The sequence below is a fragment of the Anser cygnoides genome, chromosome 21 (genome assembly GCF_040182565.1).
Source record: "Anser cygnoides isolate HZ-2024a breed goose chromosome 21, Taihu_goose_T2T_genome, whole genome shotgun sequence".
In the NCBI taxonomy this organism is placed as follows: Eukaryota; Metazoa; Chordata; class Aves; order Anseriformes; family Anatidae; genus Anser; species Anser cygnoides.
The window spans coordinates 9410551-9432893 of record NC_089893.1 but is presented as its reverse complement, the minus strand read 5'-3'; the positions used below and the strand labels follow the sequence as shown (position 1 = coordinate 9432893).

The 22343-nt window shown below is 44.3% G+C and overlaps 1 protein-coding gene across 8 annotated transcripts in view; it reads left to right on the top strand.

The window, feature by feature from the left end:
• PKNOX2 (PBX/knotted 1 homeobox 2) overlaps nucleotides 1–22343 on the top strand; it is an 87748-nt gene that overhangs the window by 63626 nt on the left and 1779 nt on the right. For all 8 annotated transcript variants that reach the window (XM_048063255.2, XM_066981296.1, XM_066981298.1 and 5 more), the window contains 8 exons: nucleotides 1716–1855; nucleotides 6255–6426; nucleotides 9290–9478; nucleotides 15715–15847; nucleotides 15922–16019; nucleotides 17657–17776; nucleotides 19940–20016; nucleotides 20436–20614. In XM_048063255.2, the coding sequence (XP_047919212.2) occupies nucleotides 1716–1855; nucleotides 6255–6426; nucleotides 9290–9478; nucleotides 15715–15847; nucleotides 15922–16019; nucleotides 17657–17776; nucleotides 19940–20016; nucleotides 20436–20614 (1108 nt within the window). The remainder of the gene's footprint in view (nucleotides 1–1715; nucleotides 1856–6254; nucleotides 6427–9289; nucleotides 9479–15714; nucleotides 15848–15921; nucleotides 16020–17656; nucleotides 17777–19939; nucleotides 20017–20435; nucleotides 20615–22343) is intronic.

The window sequence follows — 22343 nt, the reverse complement described above, 5'->3', positions numbered from 1 at the left end:
CAAACTGATAGGGTGAACCCCACTTTTTTACCCAAAACCATGTATTCTCCCAGGGGAGAGAAGACGGAGGGAAATCAAGGCAGTCCAGCAGCTTACTTCTGTGTTGGGAGCATTCGAAATTAAATGGTGCTAGGCGACTTTACAGGAGCCAAACTTTGGAGTTATGAACAATAACAGTGATTAACAAGAGCCGTAGCAGCAGTGAAAGGTCAGGCAGGAGATATTAAAGTCAAACATTTTAGAACCAATGGGTGCCGCAGGTTGGGCCCAACGTGGGTTTACGCAGCTTTTAATCGAGGTGAGAAATCTGCTTTTCCATGCCAAGACCCTGACTATAAGGGTGAGTTTCGCTGGAGACAACTGTGGGCATCTGCACATATACACACAAGTCTTTATATACATATATAAAATACTTAGCAAGACACAGAGGTTTCTTTTTGCTACCCAGCTTGGTGGAGGATAGAAGATTTATGGAGGAAAACGGGCAAATGCTAATTTTTAGAATTTCAGCATGAGAGCAGGTAAAGCATCCACTTTGTGCATTAATTTTACACTGGGATTTTGAGTTGAGAACTGGACAAGTTTGGAGAGCTGGGGGTGCTGATGCATTTGAACCCAAAGAGATCGAACTTCTCCCCCAGGTTTTTTTTTTGTTTTTTTTAAACTGAATCTTGTAAAGCAACATGTTGCATGGTGTATGTCAGACCCATCTGCAGTCTGGCAGGAACCAATGCAGATTTCTCTAATGCAATGTTAAGCTTAGATGGAAATTACCCTTAAATGTGTGCACAAGCATGTGCAAATAAGGAAACACATCCTGTGCACATGGGCATGGATGTTTTGGGAGTGCTTTGGGGATGATGCTGGGAGGATGTGAAGTGATTTGCATGTGTGCTGGTGCAGACTCGTCTCACATATTAAACTCACATTTATTTAACTAAAATAATTGCGCACTTTTTAAAAGCAAGTCATTAGTTAGCAGAGCCATTTATTACATAGCAGACATAATTTTAATGGTAGATTTTCAACCCTGGTGCATTGTGCGTCCCGTCCCAGCAGCCTTCTGGGGCTGCATCGGCAATAAAGGCAGGTGATTTGAACCAAAAAAAAGTTGCTTTTCTGTCTGGCTGCTTGCTTTGCTAAAATGACTCATCCCTGGGCTCAGCACACCAGAGAGTTGGAAGAGGCTCCCATAATTTTTGAAGAAAGCAGACTGCCTGTGTGTCTAGAGACTCACACCTTCTTGCTTTGAGCAGCCTCTGTTCAGTCACGAGACAAATGTTGCAGCTGATTTAATCAGGGACTTCTGAGTGCTTCTGCGGAGAGGAGGTCAGAGCACCTGCATTTCCCCCTAACAAATTACCCCCGTGTCTGCTGTGCTCATGGTGCACTGAGGAAGACATCAAGCTTTCTCCCTTGCAGGTCTGACTGTATCTCCCCCATGAAGTGGAATAAGTGCTAATCCTGCTGCCAAACTCAGCGATGCTCAAGCTGGGCGACGTGAGCAGGAGAAGTGCAATAAACCCCATTTTTGTGTTTCTTTCCTTCTTCCTTTCCTTCCCCCTTCCTTCCTTCCTTCCTTCCTTCCTTCCTTCCTTCCTTCCTTCCTTCCTTCCTTCCTTCCTTCCTTCCTTCCTTCCTTCCTTCCTTCCTTCCTTCCTTCCTTCCTTCCTTCCTTCCTTCCTTCCTCCTTCCTTCCTTTCCTTCCTTCCCAGATGACGGCCACAGCCCAGCAGCCCACCAAGGCACAGCCTGTGCACCTCACCACCACGCCAGCGGCCGCCACCGCACCCGTGCCCACTGCAGCTGGTGACCCCCAGGCGCAGCTGGAGGCCGACAAGCGAGCCGTCTACAGGTGATGCAAGCCAACATCAGTGTGCATTAATTAATTAGTGCATCACTGAATGCATGATTTCATTAATGCATTCCTTAGTCTCGTGAATGCCTTGAGTCAGTAATGCATTGATTTAACGCATTGGGTAATGCAGCAACTCACTGATGCATTAATTATTATAATGCATTACTAACCTGCTAATATTCAAACACATTAATTAATGCACAGGTATGTGTTCATTAGCAATTAGCTCCTTTCTAGCAATAATAGCTATCAATAATATTGCATAGTGGTGGAGCTTCTTTGTGGAACTAGTTTTGCAGCACCATGGGATCCCCTGTGTTCAGCAGCACCTGTCCCCCCTGAGAAATATTCACCTCCAGAATACCCAAATCGGATGTTTTTTTTCAAAACTCTGCGATTTGAGGCAGAAAAAGCACTCAGGAGGAGCAAAGACAGACATTAACCTGAAACATGCAGTTTGTGCATCCATACAGTGCTTGGGCGACTATGCCTTGGCCCCTCCAGTCTGCTTTTTTGTCACTGTGGGTATAATAATATATCATACTATAATGTATACAGCAATGTAGGATAATTGTACTAAGTAATATAATCATGCAAATAATATAATAAGTAATGTAATTATATATGATATGTAATTAATTACAATATTGTAACGTATACAGTACTTGTATAACAGTAATGTATAATCTTATAATATAATAAGGCTTATATAAGGCTTAAGGTTAAGAGTAACCCCCAGTTAACTGCCAAGGCTATGGTTCATGGATGCGTGGAGCCACATGGGCCCTGTGGGGGGTTCTGGGGGCACCTGAGCCAAAACCTGCAGATTGGAAGTTAAGAAATTAAAATATTTCACCTCCAAATATTCACATATAGTGAGTCCAAACGGCCCTGAAAGGGAAAGGGATCAGTGAAGAAAAAAACACCTTTTTTCTTTTGCAGCTCTGCAATGACTTTCTGCTGGGTTAAAGGAAGGATTTCCACGGCATTCATGGGTGTGGTTTTATTGCAAAACTGAAAAATATTTTGGAGGTTTAACAGCCTTAATTTGATGGGTCAAAAATGCCATACATGCCATTTTGGGTGTATTTCCTACATGGGAAAGTGGTGACAAAATTGCAGGCGGCATCTTGGCTGGTCCTATGTGTAGACTCAGCCATCCAAACCCAGGTGCTCATTTTTTGGTACCAGCCACAATTAGCCCCAGAAGTATGTTTTTTTGTATAAAAGAACACTGAATGAACCGGTTTTGCTGCATACATGGCCTGTGGGGTTTCAGCCCTGTGCAAAATCTGAATATTAACCTATACAGTTTTCATGTAGAGTATGTATATGTAATTAGATATCAAATAGGTGTTTTAGCAGCTGGCTACATGCCACGTTCCCAGTACTGCATCCTCTACCGTAAGCAATGGATTTTTGTTAATTTTCAGTAATTACACAAAGGCAGAAGGCAACGGCTGTACACATTGGTCAATCAACTTGGAGGGAAATCGCCAGGAAAATGCAACGGGAAATATAAAAGGCGATGGATGAGTGGCCGCTAAGTCACCACCAGGTTTTATGCTCTAGCAGGAGTCTTATCACCCATTAAAAAAAAAAAAAAAAAGGAAAAAGGAAAACTAATCCACCCCCTCCCTGCTTTGTGTGGTGACAGCCAAGCATCTTTGTGGGGACTGGTCCCCAGCAACATCACTTCAGGTTTTGGACAAACAAAAGATGATGTCCCAAAGAAAGGGGCACTGAAAACTGCCCTCGTGAGCTCTGTGTGCTGGATTTCCAAGCAGGACAAGCCCATGCTTCTTTGCAGCCTGTTTCTTTTTTTTTGGAGAAAAAGAAAATGAATTTTGGCGCTGGGGGAAAGAATACGAGTGCATGTTGTGCTGTGCTGCCCTCCCTGTGCCTGCGTTGCAGCCCCGCTGCCAGCTCGCAGGCAGCACCCTGCTGAATGTGCGAAATTAGGCCATTAGAGGAATTCATTTCTCTTTATTAGCCCGTGTCAAATCCTTTTTATTAGTGGCTGCGAACGACCTCTCTCCTGCAGGAAAATGTCAGGCCAGTTCAGCCCTTTTATTTGCTCGATGCCACTGCGGAACAAGCTCTTCTACTTTTATTCCCTCTTGGCTTGGGGTGGGCACAAATGGGGTGGGAAGGCAGGCAGCTGAGCTGAGTACAGACCTCATTTGGGGCCAGATCCGGAGGATTGCCCCTCAAAAAAACGGATTTTTGCAAAAGCAGATTCTGCCAAAGCAGGTGTTTCTACCCCCAAACTCTTCCCAGTTCCACAGGGCTGAATCTCTGCCTCCATAACATCTGTGGTGTGGAGAATACCCCTGTTTCCCCATACATCCTGGATATCCATCCCATATTTCACAGTGAGGGTGGGATCCAGATGTAAAATGCCAAAGCCTCACAGTGCCCATACCATTCCCCTACATTTGGCAGCCACAGGAAGGCTAGAAATGCAGAAAACTGCATTTTTTTCATGCAAAAGGAAAAAGAATTTGCAACAATTTAGCACCCAGCTCATGGCAGAAATCCAAATTTCACTGCTCCTCAACACTGTTCAAAAAGGGGCCTTCGTGCTCTCCCTTAACCTGCCCCTGGGGGGTTTGCAATTCCACCTTTGTTTTATTTTATTTTATTTTATTTTATTTTATTTTATTTTATTTTATTTTATTTTATTTTGTTTTGTTTTGTTTTGTTTTTTATTTTATTTTATTTTATTTTATTTTATTTTATTTTATTTTATTTTATTTTATTTTTTATTATTTTATTTTGTATTTATTTATTTATTTTATTTTCCAGATAAAAATCAAACCATCATACCCTCAGCCACATTGCCTCCCCATCTTGCCAGCACTGCAAGAAATTTGTGAAGGTCAATCATTAATACAGAAGAGTACAGGGATGCTGGTGATGGCTTTAATCCCTCTTGGTACCTGCAGATCCTCAAAGCAAAGGGGCTACAAAATGCAACTCCCCCACCAAAAAAAAAAAACCAACACAATAATTTCACTCACTAGCGCAGGGTGGGTTCATGCCTTTGCTTCCTCATTGGTTTTTGAAATGGCATCTGCTGCGAGCCATGGGTTCATAAGGCCAATAATTCATACCACGGCTTGGAATTTGCTGTTCATATCCCTCAGCTAAGCCCCAGCGGGGTGGCTGAAATTATGGAATTATTGCCCCCCCAGACCCTCCCCATCCTCTCCAGCCTTGGCAAATCTTGCATTAAACCGGGATCAGGCCAGATTAGACCATAATATGCTGCAGTATTAGCAGTTGCAAATGAAGACTTAGCCGAGGGGTTTAACCCCTTCGCCTGACTCTGGTTTGGAAGAGACCTGCAGGAAGCCTGGAATTGAGCGGTAATCATCTCTCCTTTGGGCCAAAATTGCTTTTTTCCCCAGCACTTTGTAGAGCTGTATGTATTAGAGGCACCCCCAGAGTACTTTTCTGTAGGAGGTGAGACCAGGAGGCAAACCCTGCTGCACTGGGATAACTGGCGTGCCCTTGCTGCGCACAGGAGGAACAATCCCTGCAGCAGCCTTTTGCCTTCCTCTCCTGAAAGTTGCCTCCAATACTTCCATATTTTTAAAATTGCACCACTGGAGGGGCTCCCTGAGAGCGGCACTAACTCCTGGTCTTCATCACCTGCTTTGCCACGTGTTTTGGTGCAGCACGTATATTTGCATTTTATATTGCGTCGATTTAGTGTCACTGTTAGAGCTAATTGTGGATTCACAAACAGGAAGGCAAGCCTGTTTTTGAAGGGGGTCTTGTGTTGAGAAAGAAGAGGGACTTGGCCCAACTCCTCCTTTGTGTGCGGACACGAATGTGCTCGAAGAAGGAGAAAAGAGCCCTCTCAATGGGGTAGCAACCCATGCAGCAGAAGCGAGTGGTATCTGTGGCATAAACAGACGTCATGGGTGTGTAGAAATGCCAGCCCTTCCCTGCCCATCATCTCCAAATGACCCATATTTTTGGGTGCCTTTTGGCCTGGATCCCAGTGCAGATGTCAATTCCTGAAGCACGAAGACATCGGGATGGCAGCCAGTGCCAAGGCAACTGCCCCAAAGCCAAAGCTTTTTGCCCATTGCAAAACAATTCTGAAACAGACGACTCTGGTGCAATGCTGTGAAGCACCAAGATGTCAGGAGAAGCCATGCCTAGAGGAGAAGATGGTGCATTTCGCAATTTTTAATTTTTATTTTTTTATTTTTATTTTTGTAAAAGGTCTAGAGGGACCACAGTCAGTGTTGGCTTGGGAGTGAGGTTTGCAGTACCAGGCTCTTACAGGCTGGGAGGGAACAGATAGGTGGTGTGGGGTAAAAGCAGATGGGGGATCTAAAAGAAGTTGACATTATGGGGGGATCTTCTCTGTCCTTCACAGGCACCCGTTGTTCCCGCTGCTAACGCTGCTCTTTGAGAAGTGTGAGCAGGCGACACAGGGCTCTGAGTGCATCACCTCGGCCAGCTTTGACGTTGACATCGAGAACTTTGTCCACCAGCAGGAGCAGGAGCACAAGCCCTTCTTCAGTGATGACCCCGAGCTGGACAACTTGGTAGAGGGGGCTGAGGCTTGGTGTATGGCCTGGGGGGCTGAGGAGGGGGTAGGGGTGAGGAACGTGTCACTGGGGCCTAACAACTTGGGGATCCGATTGTAGCAGTGGCCACCTTGGCAATGTTCTCCATAGGCCCTGAGAGATTTTTCTCCAAGACCTTCTCTGAGACTTTTTCTATAAAATCCTCTGCAAGAACAAACTCCAGCCCAATTTTTGACTAGTTTTCTTGCACAGATACCACAGAATCAACGCATCTGGAAACAGCCAAGCTTAAAGGCTGGTTTGTGCCCCTAAACCAGCAGTCTTTGCAGGAATCGCTCTTTTTGGTGTAGCGTGTGATACCATCTACCTTCTTGTCTGTCACCACCTCAGCTCACTCATGAGCAGCTCTTGTTCAACAAGCAGGGCAAAGTAAGAGTTTTTTTCCAGAAAAGGAGATGCATATCAAAGGTTTGGGCCACTTTGGGCTGTTTTTGGTACTTTCCCCACAGTAGCAATCTACATTTCCTACCAGAAACATTTCCTGAGAAGACTGTGCTTGGAATGGAGCTTTTCTCTTGCAGGGACTTAGGGTACATCCCCAAATCCTATTACTTTCTACGGGAAGCCTCCATACGTGGTCTCCATGGCAGGCGTGTGGGTTGGCATGACCGCAGCACTGTCCTATCACTCCCACCCAGTGCTCCGCAAACAGGTTTTATGGTCAAAAAGAAATTTCACCCGCCTGAGATGATGCAAAGAGCAAAACTCCTTCTCTGGGGGATGGCATGGCCCCTGGGACCCATTGCAGAGGGATTTCCACCAGAAAAGAAGCAAAATCATGCAATTCACAAGCAGTTTGTCTGATGACCTGGCACAACGGAAAGAAGAACAAGCAATGCACATCCAAAACAAGTGCTTTCCTAAAATAAAGTATTTTCAAAATGGATTAAAATACTGCATCTTTTGGGCCAAATTTCAGCTCATGGAGGAGAGCTTTGTGAGATCCCTAACTCCAGACTGGCTTAGCCCCTCCAAAAATTATGGGCTGTGCAAAGTTCTGTTTGCAGATTACTGAGCTCATTTTGTCATGTCTTACAGACAAGAAAAGAAACTGCTCTGGGACAAGTGACAAAAAAAGCAACATTTTGGATTGTTCCGATGTAGATCCTTCTTTTAATGTAGATGGCTTCTTTTAATAAAAAAAAAAACAACACACAAGTGATGGGTTTGGGGTCATAAATGTTTCATTTGGGAGCAGCTCTTGCTGCTGTGGTGCAATTTGCCTGTGGCAATTTTGCACCAATCCCATGTATGTCTTGCAGCACTAGATATGTCTATATTCATGTGCACATATATGTGCATATATGTACATGTGCATATATGTACATTTGCCTTGTTTCTAGGACATGTATATAAATTATATATATATATTCTGACCCAGTCCCCCAAACTTCTCCAAAGCCATCCAAATCCCTAAGTGCACATGGCCTCCAGCAAGGCAGAGATGGATGGGGATGCTGAGGAAGGACCACTTCTGTTGGTGGGAAGCACCGATTGGAGGGGATTTCAGATGAAAACGTCTTGCAGTGCTCAAAACTCAATATTTCCACCTGTTCCTGAGGCAACACTCTTGCCGGGCTTTTTCCCATCCAAAATCTGTTTGCATTGTCTTTTTTTTTTTTTGTATTTTTTTAACGCCACTGATTCCCTGGAAATCAGTGGTGGCAAAGTGGGGATGAAAAGGCCAGCGGCATTAGCTATCATTAGAATAAGAGTCATGTATTCCTCGCTGCCGAGATGCACATAATTAGAAATTAGAAAAAGGTCAGATCTCACCATTATCAACTCAATCAGCTGCCGAGTGCCACACAGTCAATTAATTCAGCATCTGTATTTTTTACAACCCCGCGCACGTACGCCGTCGGACTGTAACTCTTTATCCGGACAGATATACGGCGCAGCGGAGCAGGGACATAAAATGAGACCCTAAGCAAATGAGCTGAGATAATTGAGAGATTTATTTTTTATACATATATGTGTCAGGTCTTCTTGCCTGTGCCCTTGAATATTGACTTTCATGGCCATGAGCCCCGGGAGGATGCGGAGAGCTGGGGCGCGACGCCTCCACCTTGCACTTAACCTGTGCCAAGTACAGAGGAGGGCAAAAACACAGAAAAAGCATAAAAAAGGGAAAATTTCTGGCCACACCAGAAATTTGTTTGCAAACCAAAAATTGGCTTTCTCCATCATGGAGCTGCTACCTGAGTTTGGCCCTGGATTTTTCGGGATGTTTCCCAACCTCGGCGACTCACAGTTTGTAAAGATGACCACTAAAATTTGCAAGTTAAAAACACCCTTTGAAATGCAAAGACTCTTTGTTACATAAAACTGGATTTATTGCCCCGGAGTGAATAGCTGAAATTTTATATATTATGCAAGATTTCAAACAGCGGCTGTAAAACTTAAGGTTTCAGCTTGGCAAGAGGAATGTTTCATGTGTAAATTTTTTAACGTTTATGGGGTACGTTTTAATGAGGCCCAGGCTTTGCACCAGCAACAGCTTACGGCAGTGCTGCAGCCCCATAATCTTGTTAGAAAAAGTGGCCTCTGGAGAATAACCAAACATGTTCCTACATCCAGGGCTTTGCATCAGACTTTTTTTGGGCATCGGGAGAAATTCTCTTGAAGGCAATGGTAATTTTTGTGAATTTTCACCTCTTGGGATTGCAGAGATAGCAGGGGTGTGGAGGGAAAAGAAATGCAGCAGTGAAGAGGGATGGGCTCTGGGATGGACTTCGGGTGAGAATATTGATCTTTTTGGCTTTTTTTGGTTTGTTGAGAAAGGAGATGCTTTAAACTCTGCCATTGTGCCCGTGCGCAGATGGTGAAGGCAATCCAGGTGCTGCGCATCCACCTCCTGGAGCTGGAGAAGGTCAACGAGTTGTGCAAGGACTTTTGCAACCGCTACATCACCTGCCTCAAAACCAAGATGCACAGTGACAACCTACTCAGGAACGACCTGGGGGGGCCCTACTCCCCCAACCCCTCCTCCATCAGCCTCCACCCTCAGGTAACACCTTAAAATCGCCTGCAATTGCCATCGTTGCACGTTGGCCAACATGCGAGTCACATGAGGTTTGGGGATTGCTCTGCAGCTCCCGTGGGCTCCAGGAAGTTTGTTAAAATCCATCCCAACCTGAGGAAAATCATTTTTAAAAAAGGTATCTTGCTCATATCATGCAAAAATTGTGACGATTTTTTTTTACTTTTTTTTTATTATATAGTTTTGTGGTGGATTTTTCTCATGGCCTTTTTGTGTGCATGTATGTGTGTGTGTGTTTGGATTTGGCTGCAGCCCCAATGCTTGCAGCTCCTGTTGCAATGCGAGGACTTCTGCTTAAACTCCTATTGCCGCAGCAACAACATGCACAGGGAGGGAAATGCACAAGCCGTGCAAACGCATGGGCAAATGGACAAGAAATTTGCATTTGTGCTTTGCAAGTGTTTCATGAAAAATACAGTTGTTGGTGGGAGGGACAGAAACACCTCAGTTTTCTCTGCCACTTCCTCACTCCGCATCGTCATCTTCATTTCAAGGTAGCTCAGCAGATTTTGGGTCTCAAGTGACCCTTTTTTGCTTTGCTGCTCCAGCACTCCCTGCAGTCCATGCTCAGCATGATCAAGGTCCATACCTTGGTATTTTTTTGTATAATCTGAGTTTTAGCCTGGAGGAGAAAACAGCTGGTGCCTCAAGCACAGTGGGAAAGTACAAGGAGATGCACAAGAACTGCAGAAATATCAACTGAAATAACCAAACTGAAAAAAGCCACCACCTTGGTGGCTTTAGGGACAACACAGGGGATTTTACCTTAATATTTGGAAGAAAAATTGGGCATTGCTTGGGTATTATCTCTTTCCAATACTGATTTTTTTTTGTGGGAAAATGACACTTGGGGTTGCACAATCCCCCCAGAAATAACGGTAGCCAACTCAAAATTAGCCAGAAGGTTGCCAGGCACCTCTTGGCACTATTCCCCCAAGGGAGGCAGATGCCAGGGGCTTTTTATGGATTTTCAAGGCACTTTGAAGGTGGTGGAAAGGAAAAAAAAAATAGTCATTTTTAGCTGCTTAGCTCCAAGTACTGCACAGATCAAAACTCCTGGTGTGACACTCGGGGCCACTTTGTTTCCCCAGCACAGGGAAGGAAAACATGGAAAAGTTTTATTTCTTATTTGGGTTTCCTGAGAGCACCAAACCACTTAATCATTGATCTAAAAAACCAGCTTCTCTCTATTTTCTAATAATCTCTAGAAATGGACTTATTATCCCTTCACTGCTTTATGGTAGCATTCCTTATGATCAAAATTAGCAAGACACTTGCATAAAAGAGAACAATAATTGCTCAACGAGCATCTCGTTTGTAATTTATTAGTTTCTATTATTGTGCATTGCCATGGCAACAGCTCGCATCCCGGGTGATGAGAGAGATGTTAGATATGAGCCGACGAAGCTCCCGGTCCCAGCAAATGGAGATGCACGTTTTTTATCAGTAATTTTCATGAAAATAATAAGTGAGGGAGTTAATGAGATGGAAAGCCGTCCTGTGGCTATTGTGAATTTTTTTTCCTCTCTTCCTTTTTTTTTTTTTAAGTGTTGATCTAATTAGAATGCATCGGTCAGGAAAAGTAATGAGGATTTAGTGCCTCACAAAGAGGTGGGGATCATATCAGAAAATTAGCACAAGTCTTTGGAAAATAATCAGGCCCATGTAGAGGTGCTGCGCACCTCGGATTTCTGCAGTGCTGGAGCTGCCCCCATTTCCCTTCCAGGCAGGACAGGAAAGTTGAGAAACTCAAGTGAGGCTTTGGAGGCAGTTGCTAAATAAATGGGAACGCACCCAGGAAAAAAAACAATTGGAGGGAAAACGCTGCAGGATTGTCACACTGGCTCAAGGACAAAAGGATTTTCAGTGGGCAACAGCAGCTGACATATCCATGGTGACAGCCCAGAAGGAGCCACCATCTCATCTGGTCACTGAATGAGGATGACATTCCAGTGTCGACATAAAGACAATTTTTTTCCAATTACCCAACTCAGCAACGTCAAGTGCCTGAGTGCTTCAGCTCATTGAGTGTACTTGAATTGAGCATGGATAAAGCTTAGAAAAACAACAGTGGACACACTTTGACTTGTTAGTATTAGGTCAGAGGTTGGACTAGGTGATCTTGGAGATCTCTTCCAACCTGGATGATTCTGTGATTCTGTGACTTTTTGTCCATCAGCTAGGTCTTAAGAGCTGGGGATGCTCCTGAGAACTGAAGAACTGTGGGATCTGTTTAAAAGATGGCAAGTGGGATAATTTTGCTAATTATTGTTCTATTAATCTCACACCAAAGGTAGGTAAAACACCTAAGCAGCTACTAATTTAGGATTTTTTTTTAATCCAAATAATGGAAATTTGATTAATTGATGAGGTTTCTCAGGAAATAGGTTTTCTGAGAGCATGGGAGGGACATCAGTCATTTTGTGAGGAGATACACCAGGTGAGTTGTGAAAGCTTGTGCAAAGTTTTTGACCACATGACAGGCTGCTTAAAAAATGATGCATATGCCATAACAAGGATGTCAACTGAAACTGAGAAAACAGCAGACGGAACCGTCAAAATGCCACTGTGGAAAACTCGCCGTTGGATTTTCCTGTTGTCTCTGAAAAAGAGAGCTCATGGCTTGGCTTTATGTGGGCTTTCTAATATGAAAAATTCAAGAATTGCTGGAAATGCAAAAATGCCAGAAGATGATGAGAAGATGAGAGAGAACCTGGACAGGTGTGTGATTTGTAAATTGTGCAAACAGAGGTGTTTCCTCTGTTGCTGAAATCTTCTCATGTCCCTAAGTTTGTAGGTGACTCCTGGCATTGACCAACTTCAGGTGAAAAGTTTTTTCCTGTGCAGTGAGCCTTCCCCAAACCTTTGGTAACTTAATGATATGTTTTACCCCATTTACTCCATTGCTTTCTCATTTGCTTGCAAGAAAAAATACACTGCAAAACCAATCACATTGGGAACCAAAGCACCACCAAGGAGGTTTAATTTCGATTACATCTTCTGGTTTTCAGTCCCTGTTTTAAGTGAGAATTGCAGCAGATTAGCAGCATTTGTATGGGCATTGCCAGGGTGGCATTTCTTCTTGTCTTCCTCCTCAACTTTGCTGATGATTGGAGACTGGTGGTTGGATTGTCCTGACTCAGTGAAGTTTTTTCTGTATAGGCCTTATTTTATCCAAGTTTTGCCAGGTGGACATGCCTTGATTTCACAGTTATTTAAAACCAACATATTTTTATCCCCATCCATCCACCCATTCATCCTTGATAAAGCCCTACATTTCCTGTGTTTGAGTTTGGCCAACTCTCCCTTGGCAGACTCGTAGTTGTCTTTTTTCTCCAACTAATCCAGATTTTCCCCAGTTCAACTCAAGAACAAATAAATTTCACAAATTTAGGAGGGGAAAAAAACTTTTATGCATGTGTGCCACCCAAAAATAAATTGCCATATCATGAAGCACAAGCAGTAGGACAGCTTTGCAAGTGCACTTACTCTTGGGCACTTGGCCTTTGACACTTGCCTTGTTGTGAGAAAGAGGTTTTTTTTGTTGTTCAATGCAATATGTACCAGGTCTGTTTCCTCATTAAAGTACTTTTAATTTGGAGAAGGCATGTTTTGCTGTAGAGTTATAGAAGGTTGGTGCCAAGATGTATCTGCAGAGACACCTAGTGATGCATTTTTTTACACTCAAGTGTGAAAATTGCCAGAAACATTCCAACTTCTCTAAGTCCTGAAATATAAAACATTTTCCAGTACAACAAAGTAATGAGCATAATGTAATTTGGCTGAACAATTGCAATCCAATGCAATTAGTGTGTGAAATAGATATTTAAAATTTTCTTGGAGATATCTATATTTATTTTAAGGCAGAGCCTCCACTTCCATTGGGTACTCTTGGTTTTACAGTGCTGATGTAGAAACACCATGAAATTCTCTCATTCTTTTTCTAATAATTCCTAGTATTCATTTCTGGACACAACTGAGCTAGTATTTTGGGACAACTCTCCTTTACACCACCAAAATATCTTTCCAGGGAGGGAAAAATGCAATTTTTGTCATCATAAAATGCTGCTGAAAATGGCTATGAGCATTATGTCTGGAGTTGGTAGTTTCTCGTTCCCACTTTCAGCTATCCTGAATTATTTCTTCCCAATGCAATTCCAGGAGAGGAGCTCTGGATGTCCCCAGGCTGATCCAAGTCTCCAGTCACCCCTTGCTGTATCTGACTGCTTCTCAAGGCGCTGCAAGGAGCCCATTTTGTTTTATATGACTACTTCTATCATGTTCGTTAGGTGGCCACTTACCAAAAACCTCATCACAGTGCATCAAAACTGACTGGTTTTCGCTTTCTGTATGTTAGGCAGCCCTTCTTTTTCCAAATTCCTCTGGAACTGGGGAAAGGATATAAAAAAATCACAAGTATTTTATGGTCCTATTTGCAGTCTTTTTATTAGTTTAACTACTAGTTACAAGGAATGTCTGGGATTCAAAGCAAAAATTCATTGTCCCGCAGCTGTTGCAGCACAGTTTCCAGGTAAATAATGTTCAAATTGTCAATGCAGAGGATAAAAACAACAAACTATGGAGACAGTGGTTATATTGTTTTGGGCTTGCAGAGGACAGTAAGTTTGATGGCAAAATTGGAGGGAAAAGTGGAGCAGGGGATTTTAACAGCAAAAGTATGCAGGAGAATCAGAGCTTATTCAGAAAATTTTCATGGGGAAAAAAAAGCAAAACAAGATGAAATGTGCCCCGTGCTGATGAAAAGCACTATCTCTGTACTGGCAGAGAGGGTGACTTTGTGGGATTATTCAGCATAAATAAATATTTAAGCAGGGAAAACCTTTTTAATTGCATGATGACCTGTCATGCCAAAAAGTGGTCTCCTTTGCAACAATTATTTTGGGGCACTGCAGTAGCATGATAGCTGAAACAGGAAAAGAAGGAAGAAAAACACCGTGTTGGTGATGTCATCATGATGTCATCAGTGATAACTTGGGGAAAAAGTGAAAAAGGACCGTGCAAAAAAATTAATTGATCTGTGTGTTCAAATTATCTCCATCATTTTATTGCTAGAAAGAGAGGCTCTATGGCTTTTTCTGATCCAACCATGTTTGTGTTGCCAGTGTTCTTGCACATCAATAGTCCAGAGAAATCCTCTTTTCTTAGACCAAGAAATAGGTTTCTTGAAGAAAAGCATCAAAATGAGGGGAAGTTTAAATAAGAAGATAGAAAATCCCTTCCGTTGGTATTTTGTTCAACAGTTGAGAAACAGTAGGACAACAGAGAAGTGAGACAGAATGGGAAAATGGGTCAAAAAGGGGGAGAAAAGATCCTATTTTTCTGAAAAAAAAATGAATGCAGTTTTATCTCAACTACAGCTGGGCAAATTATAGATATATAGCTGTCTCAGGCTTATTTTGAAAGGATGATTTTATCAATATTAATGGCATAACAAACGAAAATCTTGCACTTCCAGGAGGCTGTGGTACTTCGCCTTGTATTGCCTCATATCCTCCCATTGTGGCACCCTTTCCTCCCCAAAGTGTTTCATTAAATACTCAAATAACCAATTTGTGCTTATTCCAATTGCAGCTCACAGGTGAAAGCCATGCTGGAGCTGGGGTTCATACTGACATTACAGTACCAGGGGAAGAAATGCCCATTTTTGCAGAAAGTTAGCTTAAGGCTACAAAGAATTACGTCAAATGAGTCATATTATTATTATTTTCACTTTATTATTATTATTCTGGCAAGGGGAAACTGCTGATTGTTATTTTCTGGTGCTCTTATTGGAGACCTATGCTGTTTACATGCTTTTTTTGAAAGTTTAACTTCTTTTCTGAGCTCTCTGTGGTGCTTGCCCTGGCATTTAGGAAAAGCTGCTTTATCCAGTTCCAGCCAAAGGACAAAAAAATAAAGACATTTGTAAAAAGAAGATGACAGTGGGAGAAATTGCTTCTCATCGTCTAGTGTGTACTGCTTTTCTTACTGGAAATAGTGGCTGCACAAAGAGGGTGGGGCTGGTTAGACATGAAGCAAGAGTTTTGCAAAGTGCCATTCCTTATTTTTCTGTCTTTTTTTTCTTTCCAGCTGCGACAAAAGGAAAGCCCCCTTCCTTCTGCACTTTTGCCTGTAAAAAAGTCAGGGAGGAAAAACCAAAACCCTTACTGCATGCACAACTTATGTCTTCCCTCTTTTCGCAGGAGATGCTGCAGAGCTCGCCCGCGGCACTGCCGGCCGCGTCCAACCCCCCGCCAGGCATTGTGGTGCCCGCAGCCGCGCTGCCCCCAGGCAACCTGGCCATGGGCACAGGGAGCGGGTCGCCCGCCGTGCCAGGTAGGGCCAGCGGGGAGCACAGCAGGGGCCGGCTGGGGGGGTTGCGGCACCCCCACGAGCCCTCTCTTCCACAGGTGGAGCCCTGTACCAGCCCGTGACGATGGTGACGTCGCAGGGCCAGGTCCTCACCCAAGCCATCGCCCCCGGAGCCCTGCAGATCCCCAATGCCCAGGTACGGCCACCCCCACGCCAGTTCCATTGATTTACCCATTTTCCACGGCGATTTGCACTGCTGAGACTTGGCAGGGGGAAAGGAATAAAATCTCCCCAAATTCCAAAGGGTTCAACCCTTGGAGTATCCCAAACAAATCATGAGCAAGGAAGGGTGATCCAGTCCTTCTGCTGCATGCATCAAGCTTTTTTGTGGGTTCTCTGCTTATATTTCCGTCCCTGTACAAGCCCTTTCTTAACCCAGGTTGAGGAGAATTGCAGTGATTTCTCATAGGGGATTTTTGTGTAGTGTAAAAGATCTGCACCAAAATGATCCACCAAAATGTAGCAATGATCTTGGCAGATCACCCGCATCATCTGTCCCATACAGCAATGGAAAGGCTCCTTTTTTCCCTTTCTTATCATCACTTAATGGATTTAGGGTATTTTTTAGGCATTTGCTCTATTATTACTCCTTGTCTGATTAGCCATGCAGGGGTTCCCTGCTGTCTCTCAATAAGGCAATGATCTGGGGTAGAAGGACAACTTGCTGTCTGCACCACAAAGACTGCGTCATCTACAATCTCTTAAAAACCCCTGTAATTTCTCAGGAATTTAGGCAAAAATACATCAGTCTCTGCCACACTGTTCCCTGGGGGAAGATTGGCAAAGATCCCCCCGTGTACATTTTTCCTGCAACGTAATTGTAGGAGCCCGCTAATGCTATCAGAAATAAATGAATGTGGAAAAAAAAAAAAAAGAAATCCACTCCCCAGTAGGTTTTAATGCCTGCAAGGCCTTTTTTCCTGTTTCTTTCTTTAATATTTCACTGTCACTGGTTTGGATCTCGCAGAGAAGTCCTCTGAGGTATGAAAAACACACGCGCAGGGAATATTGGGGCAGGGAGAGAGGCCCGGACAAGCACCTCCGGATGCTCTTCCTGCGCCGCTGGCGTGATTTATTCATCTGGAGCCCAGGGGAATCACAGGGACCTGCCTGTCTGATGTTTAATTCATCCAGGAGAAGTGTTTTGATTAAGAGCTGAGAAAAAAAAAAAAAAACTTTTTATCTTAGCACTGTGATTTCAGTTCTTTCTCCATGACCTCATTAAAACTTTTCTTGCAGCTTCCCAATGTATTTATTTTTATTTTTACTTTTAAAAATAACACATTTTCATGCAATGAGCATGTTTGTCCTCATAATGGGAATAAGAGGCGTGATGATCAAGGGGTTAATGTATCACAGGGTTTTTATCTCGTACTGCAAAAAACAGTTTAGAAAGTTGTCTCCTTTTTTATTCTTTTGTTTTGTTTGTTTGAAGTGTCCTCCTTCTTAATTGCACATTGCAGGTGGTTGTGGCGTTGCCCCATGGTCCCTAGCTGGTGCCGCATTGTTGGGAAAAGGCCAATGCCCATTGCAAAACATTGGCAAATGGCACTGGGTGAAAAAATAAATGGAGATGTTAAATGGGCAAATAGAGATCCTGGTGGAAAATGGAATTTAATGGAAATTTTGAGTAACAGATAAGTTTGGGGAGTTTCTCACCACGATTTGTTTTTTTGTACTCACCACACTCCCATTTTGGGCTGGTTGTGCTCACTGTTAGGGTTCTTGATCACCATTTTCATCTGTATTTCTCTCTGTTCCTCTCCATGGCAGGTGAACCTGGATCTCACCTCGCTCCTTGATGGCGAGGACAAGAAGTCCAAGAACAAGCGGGGCGTCTTGCCCAAACACGCCACCAACATCATGCGCTCCTGGCTCTTCCAGCACCTCATGGTGAGCACTGCAGCCACTGGAATGCCCTGTAGGGCATACCAGGGTGACTGCATGAGGTGGGGAAAGGCTGCTTTGCAAGCTGGAAAGAAAAGAAAAGCAAACAAACAAACAAAATGAACAAATTGTGGTGGTGATTTGTCTCAACTTAGGGTATTTGGAGGCACAAAGTGGCTTTGCTTATATTTGGGGAGTATTTGGGGCATGAGTGTTTTCACCACAGGAGCAAAAATATGCTTTTTATGCCTTAACGCTTTGCATGGAAAAGCAAACAAAACCAAAGGGGGAAAAAGCCCAAATACATGATTTTCACCCATTTTTGCAGATGGGTGAATGAACATTTTGTACAATTAACAGTTCCAAAATACACTTTTCTAGCAAGCCAAAGGGGGCTGGCTGCAACAGCTGCCCTTGCAGATATCATTGTGGCACCGTGGCGACTGACCAAAATGCAAAATTAGAAAATCGACCCACTTTGGGGGTTGTCAGTGGGTGGACATGGACCTACATGGAGGGATCTCAGAGGATGCAACCAGGATATTTTCATGCAAGGAGACTGCTTGCCCACCCATGGGCTGGAAAAGGGGCAAAAAGCTAAAAATAAATCTTTTTTTTTCCTGCGTAATTGGGCCAAGAAATTATTTGGATGTCAATTGCAAAGAGTTACAAGATGGTGTCCAGGTTGGTGGGTGAGTCCCCCCAGGAAATGGCAAGATGGAAGATAGCCCCAAGGAGCACCTTGGGGAAAAACCTGTCTTGAAGGTGACTCATGACATGGAGCAGCATGGAAACTTCCCAGCCTTTTTTTATGGGAAATTTTGGATTTATTGCTTTGAGGACAAGGGCATTGCTGTGTTCGGCTGCATCTCCTGTGCTTTGGAGGGCTGAACTGCAGATTTGCAAGCATAAAAAAGACTTAGAAGACCAGAAGCTGAAGAGCAATTTAATTTTAAGAGACATGCCCGTGGATGGACATTTCAAAAGTTGGATCAAAAAGTTAAAAGAAATTCTTCTGCTACTGGGACAGTAACTGGCCAGAAGATGCTTCAGCTTCCTGATGGGATTACTCCATCCTAAATTCCTTCATGATCACTTATTTCTCAAAGCCCTTTCCTGAAGTTCCCTGGTGCAGAAGGACTAAAAGCCGTTTTGCAAATTTTTGCACAAGCCATTTTGCCAGGCAATTTTTGACCACTTGGGATGATGAGGATAGTTGGCACAAGGCGCTGCATCTTTCTGTATATCCCATCTTCTTACCCCAAGGGCACCAGCATCATAAATGATGTGGTTTGTAACCTGTTAGCAAGATACTCATCATTCTGTTGGGTTTGGGAATTTTGTAGAACCAGCAGGAGGAAGAAATGCTGGAAATAATATGCTGAAAATGCTGGAATGGATAACAACACCACAGGAAATGGCACCAGGAACAGTGAAACACCCCTGGGAAATCCCAAACGCAACCAGCTCTGGGAGCACTTGGCTGAGTTGGTACTTTTTAGGGATGCTTTTGCAAATAAAGAGCTATTTCTTTTTTTTCATTTTGGCATCCGTTATGCCCTGGTGAGATGGCAGTCTCCTACATAACTTAGGGTGTCTTTCTGAAGGAAATCACACCATTTTGGGGGCAAACAGATGGAAAAGTCATGTGAATCAATGTTGGGAAATATCCCTCCTTACAATGCTGGCTTGGGTCTCCAAAAAAAAGTCATGTGGGGCTGGCTTGATTAATTTTAGGGTTTGGAAAGGAGGATTTTAGCACAGCTGGGAAATGGGGGAGGATGTTGAAATTCTGAATGCTAGTAGCATCCCAGTGCAGACATTTCAGGGTGGTTTTCAGCACAGCACTTGCACCAGACATGGAGCGCTGTCAGTAACCACAGGTTTTAAAGCCCAAATCTCAAACTTACCAACAACTGTAATTAGAAGACAGTGGTGAAATCACTAAAACTAGCAAAAGTACTCCTTTCCTTCAAGGAAAAGTCTTGGAAAAGAGCCTTAAGGATACTGGGGAAACAGTGGCGCCTTCAATCTTGCAAGTTCAAGAAGCCACCAAACTTGGGGGGGGGAGGAATAAGTGCCTTTTTTTTTTTTTTTTTTTAATCCCCTACTTGGGGCTGCCACTTTGCACACAAGGATGCCATTTTGCTGCCCATCTTTTTTTTCCAGCACCCCTACCCCACAGAAGACGAGAAGAGGCAAATTGCCGCCCAAACCAACCTGACCCTCTTGCAAGTCAACAACTGGTGAGCACGGTGGTGGCCTGCACTGTTGTCCCACTGGTTTTGGAGATTTCAAGCTATTTTGTCTCTTCTTAATGTATTTGTGGGGGTAACATGGTTGGTTAAGGCTGACTTTTGGGCAGCACCACGGGTATGGGCTGCAATACTCATCTGCAATATCTCAGTGCCCTCTCCTGGCAAGCACAATATACAGCAGCCGGTATTTTCCCTCCTACAATTAATAGCTGGAAAAATTAGGACAGTGGCCTAACATGCCACAGACAAATGAAATGGGGTGGATGGCTTGGGAAAAAACAGCTTTCTGGACCAAGCAGCCAATTATGAAATGGTTTTATAGTGCAATTCATTGTTGTTATAGTTTCTACTCAAAATTGTTATAACAACTGTTATTTACTTTAATGGCCACTGTCTTCCTGGGAAAGGTTCATCAACGCCAGGCGGCGCATCCTACAACCCATGCTCGATGCCAGCAACCCGGACCCAGCCCCCAAAGCCAAGAAAATCAAATCTCAGCACCGGCCCACCCAGCGGTTCTGGCCCAACTCCATCGCTGCTGGAGTCCTGCAGCAGCAGGGTGGCAATTCGGGGACAAATCCTGACGGTAAGGACAAATCCTAATGGTCCCTGTTCCTCCTGGATGGGGTGGCTGCATGTTAAATTAGGGCCTGATGTTGGTAATTAAAGATTAAAGGAAAAAACATGGTGAAGGTATGGCCCATGCAAGAAAGTCCTTGCAGCTGGCCGTCACAGGTGCACTGACAATGGTGCCACTGCTACAGCAGTGTCATGGTCCCCATGTGCCAGGCACTGCCATCACCTGGGCATGGGAACGGCCCTCAGGGGTGACCTGCTACAGGGACATCAGCTGGGGTATTCCTGAGGTGCACAGAGAGGAGACGAGATGAGACGAGACGAGACGAGACGAGATAAAATGAAGAAAAGAGAAGATGAAGGAAAGGAGAAATGAGTAGAGAAGATGAAAAGAAAGAGAGCAGAGATGAGACCAGAGAAGATGAGAAAAGAGAAGATAAGGAAAGGTGGAAATGAAGAGACAATGAAGTGAGAAGAAGAGATGAGAAGATGAAATTCTTCACTGAGAGGGTGGTGAGGCACTGTCACGGGTTTCCCAGAGTAGCTGGGGGTGCCCCATCCCTGGAAGTGTTCAAGGCCAGGCTGGATAGGGCTTTGGGCAACCTGGTCTGGTGGGAGGTGTCCCTGCTCATGGCAGGGGAGTTGCAACTGGACGGTCTTTGAGGTCTCTTCCAACCCAACCCATTCCATGATTCTATGATGCCATGAGCCAAAGAAAAAAGACGATGACAGAAGATGAAAAGAAAGACTCATAGAATCATTATGGTTGGAAAAGACCTCCAAGATCATCTGGTCCAACTATCACCCTACTACCAATATTGCCCTCTAAACCATGTCCCTAAGCACCAGGTCCAACCTTTCGTTAAACATCCCCGGGGACGGTGACTCCATCACCTCCCTGGGCAACCCATCCCAATGCCTGACTACTCTTTCTAAGAAATGTCTCCTAATTTCCAACCTAAACCTCCCCTGGCGCAACTTGAGGCCATTCTCTCTAGTCCTATCACTAGTTACCTGTGAAAAGAGGCCGACCCCCAGCTCCCCACACCTTCCTTTCAGGTAGTTGTAGAGAGCAATATGGTCTCCCCTGAGCCTCCTCTTTTCCAGACTAAACAACCCCAGCTCCCTCAGTTGCTCCTCACAAGACTTGTGTTCCAGGCCCTTCACCAGCTTCGTAGCCCTGCTCTGGACGTGCTCCAGGCCCTCGATGTCCTTCTTGTAGTGAGGAGCCCAAAGCTGAACACAGCACTCGAGGTGCAGCCTCACCAGAGCAGAGTACAGGGGGACGATCACCTCCCCGATCCTGCTGGCTGCACTATTCCTGACACAAGCCAGGAGGCCGTTGGCCTTCTTGGCCACCTGGGCACACTGCTGGCTCCCGTTCAGTTGAGCATCAATCATCACCCCTGGATCCTTTTCCTCTGCACAGCTTTTGAGTTACTCTGCCCCCAGCCTGTAGCGCTGCATGGGGTTGCTGTGGCCAAAGTGCAGGACCCGGCACTTGGCCATGTCGAACCTCATCACTTGGCCTCTGCCCGTCAAAGGTGGAGAAGACAAAATCGAGAACAGAAGATTAGAAGATGAGGAAGTGGTAAAGAAAGATGAAGAGAAGATCTTCCCAACCACTTTGGACATCCTCTTGCTGAAAAAAATGAGTGTTTCCTGTTATTCAGCAAAGATGCATGAGCTAAAATGTTAAGGTTTGGACTTTGGGGGATGGCCGGATCAGGTGGGACACC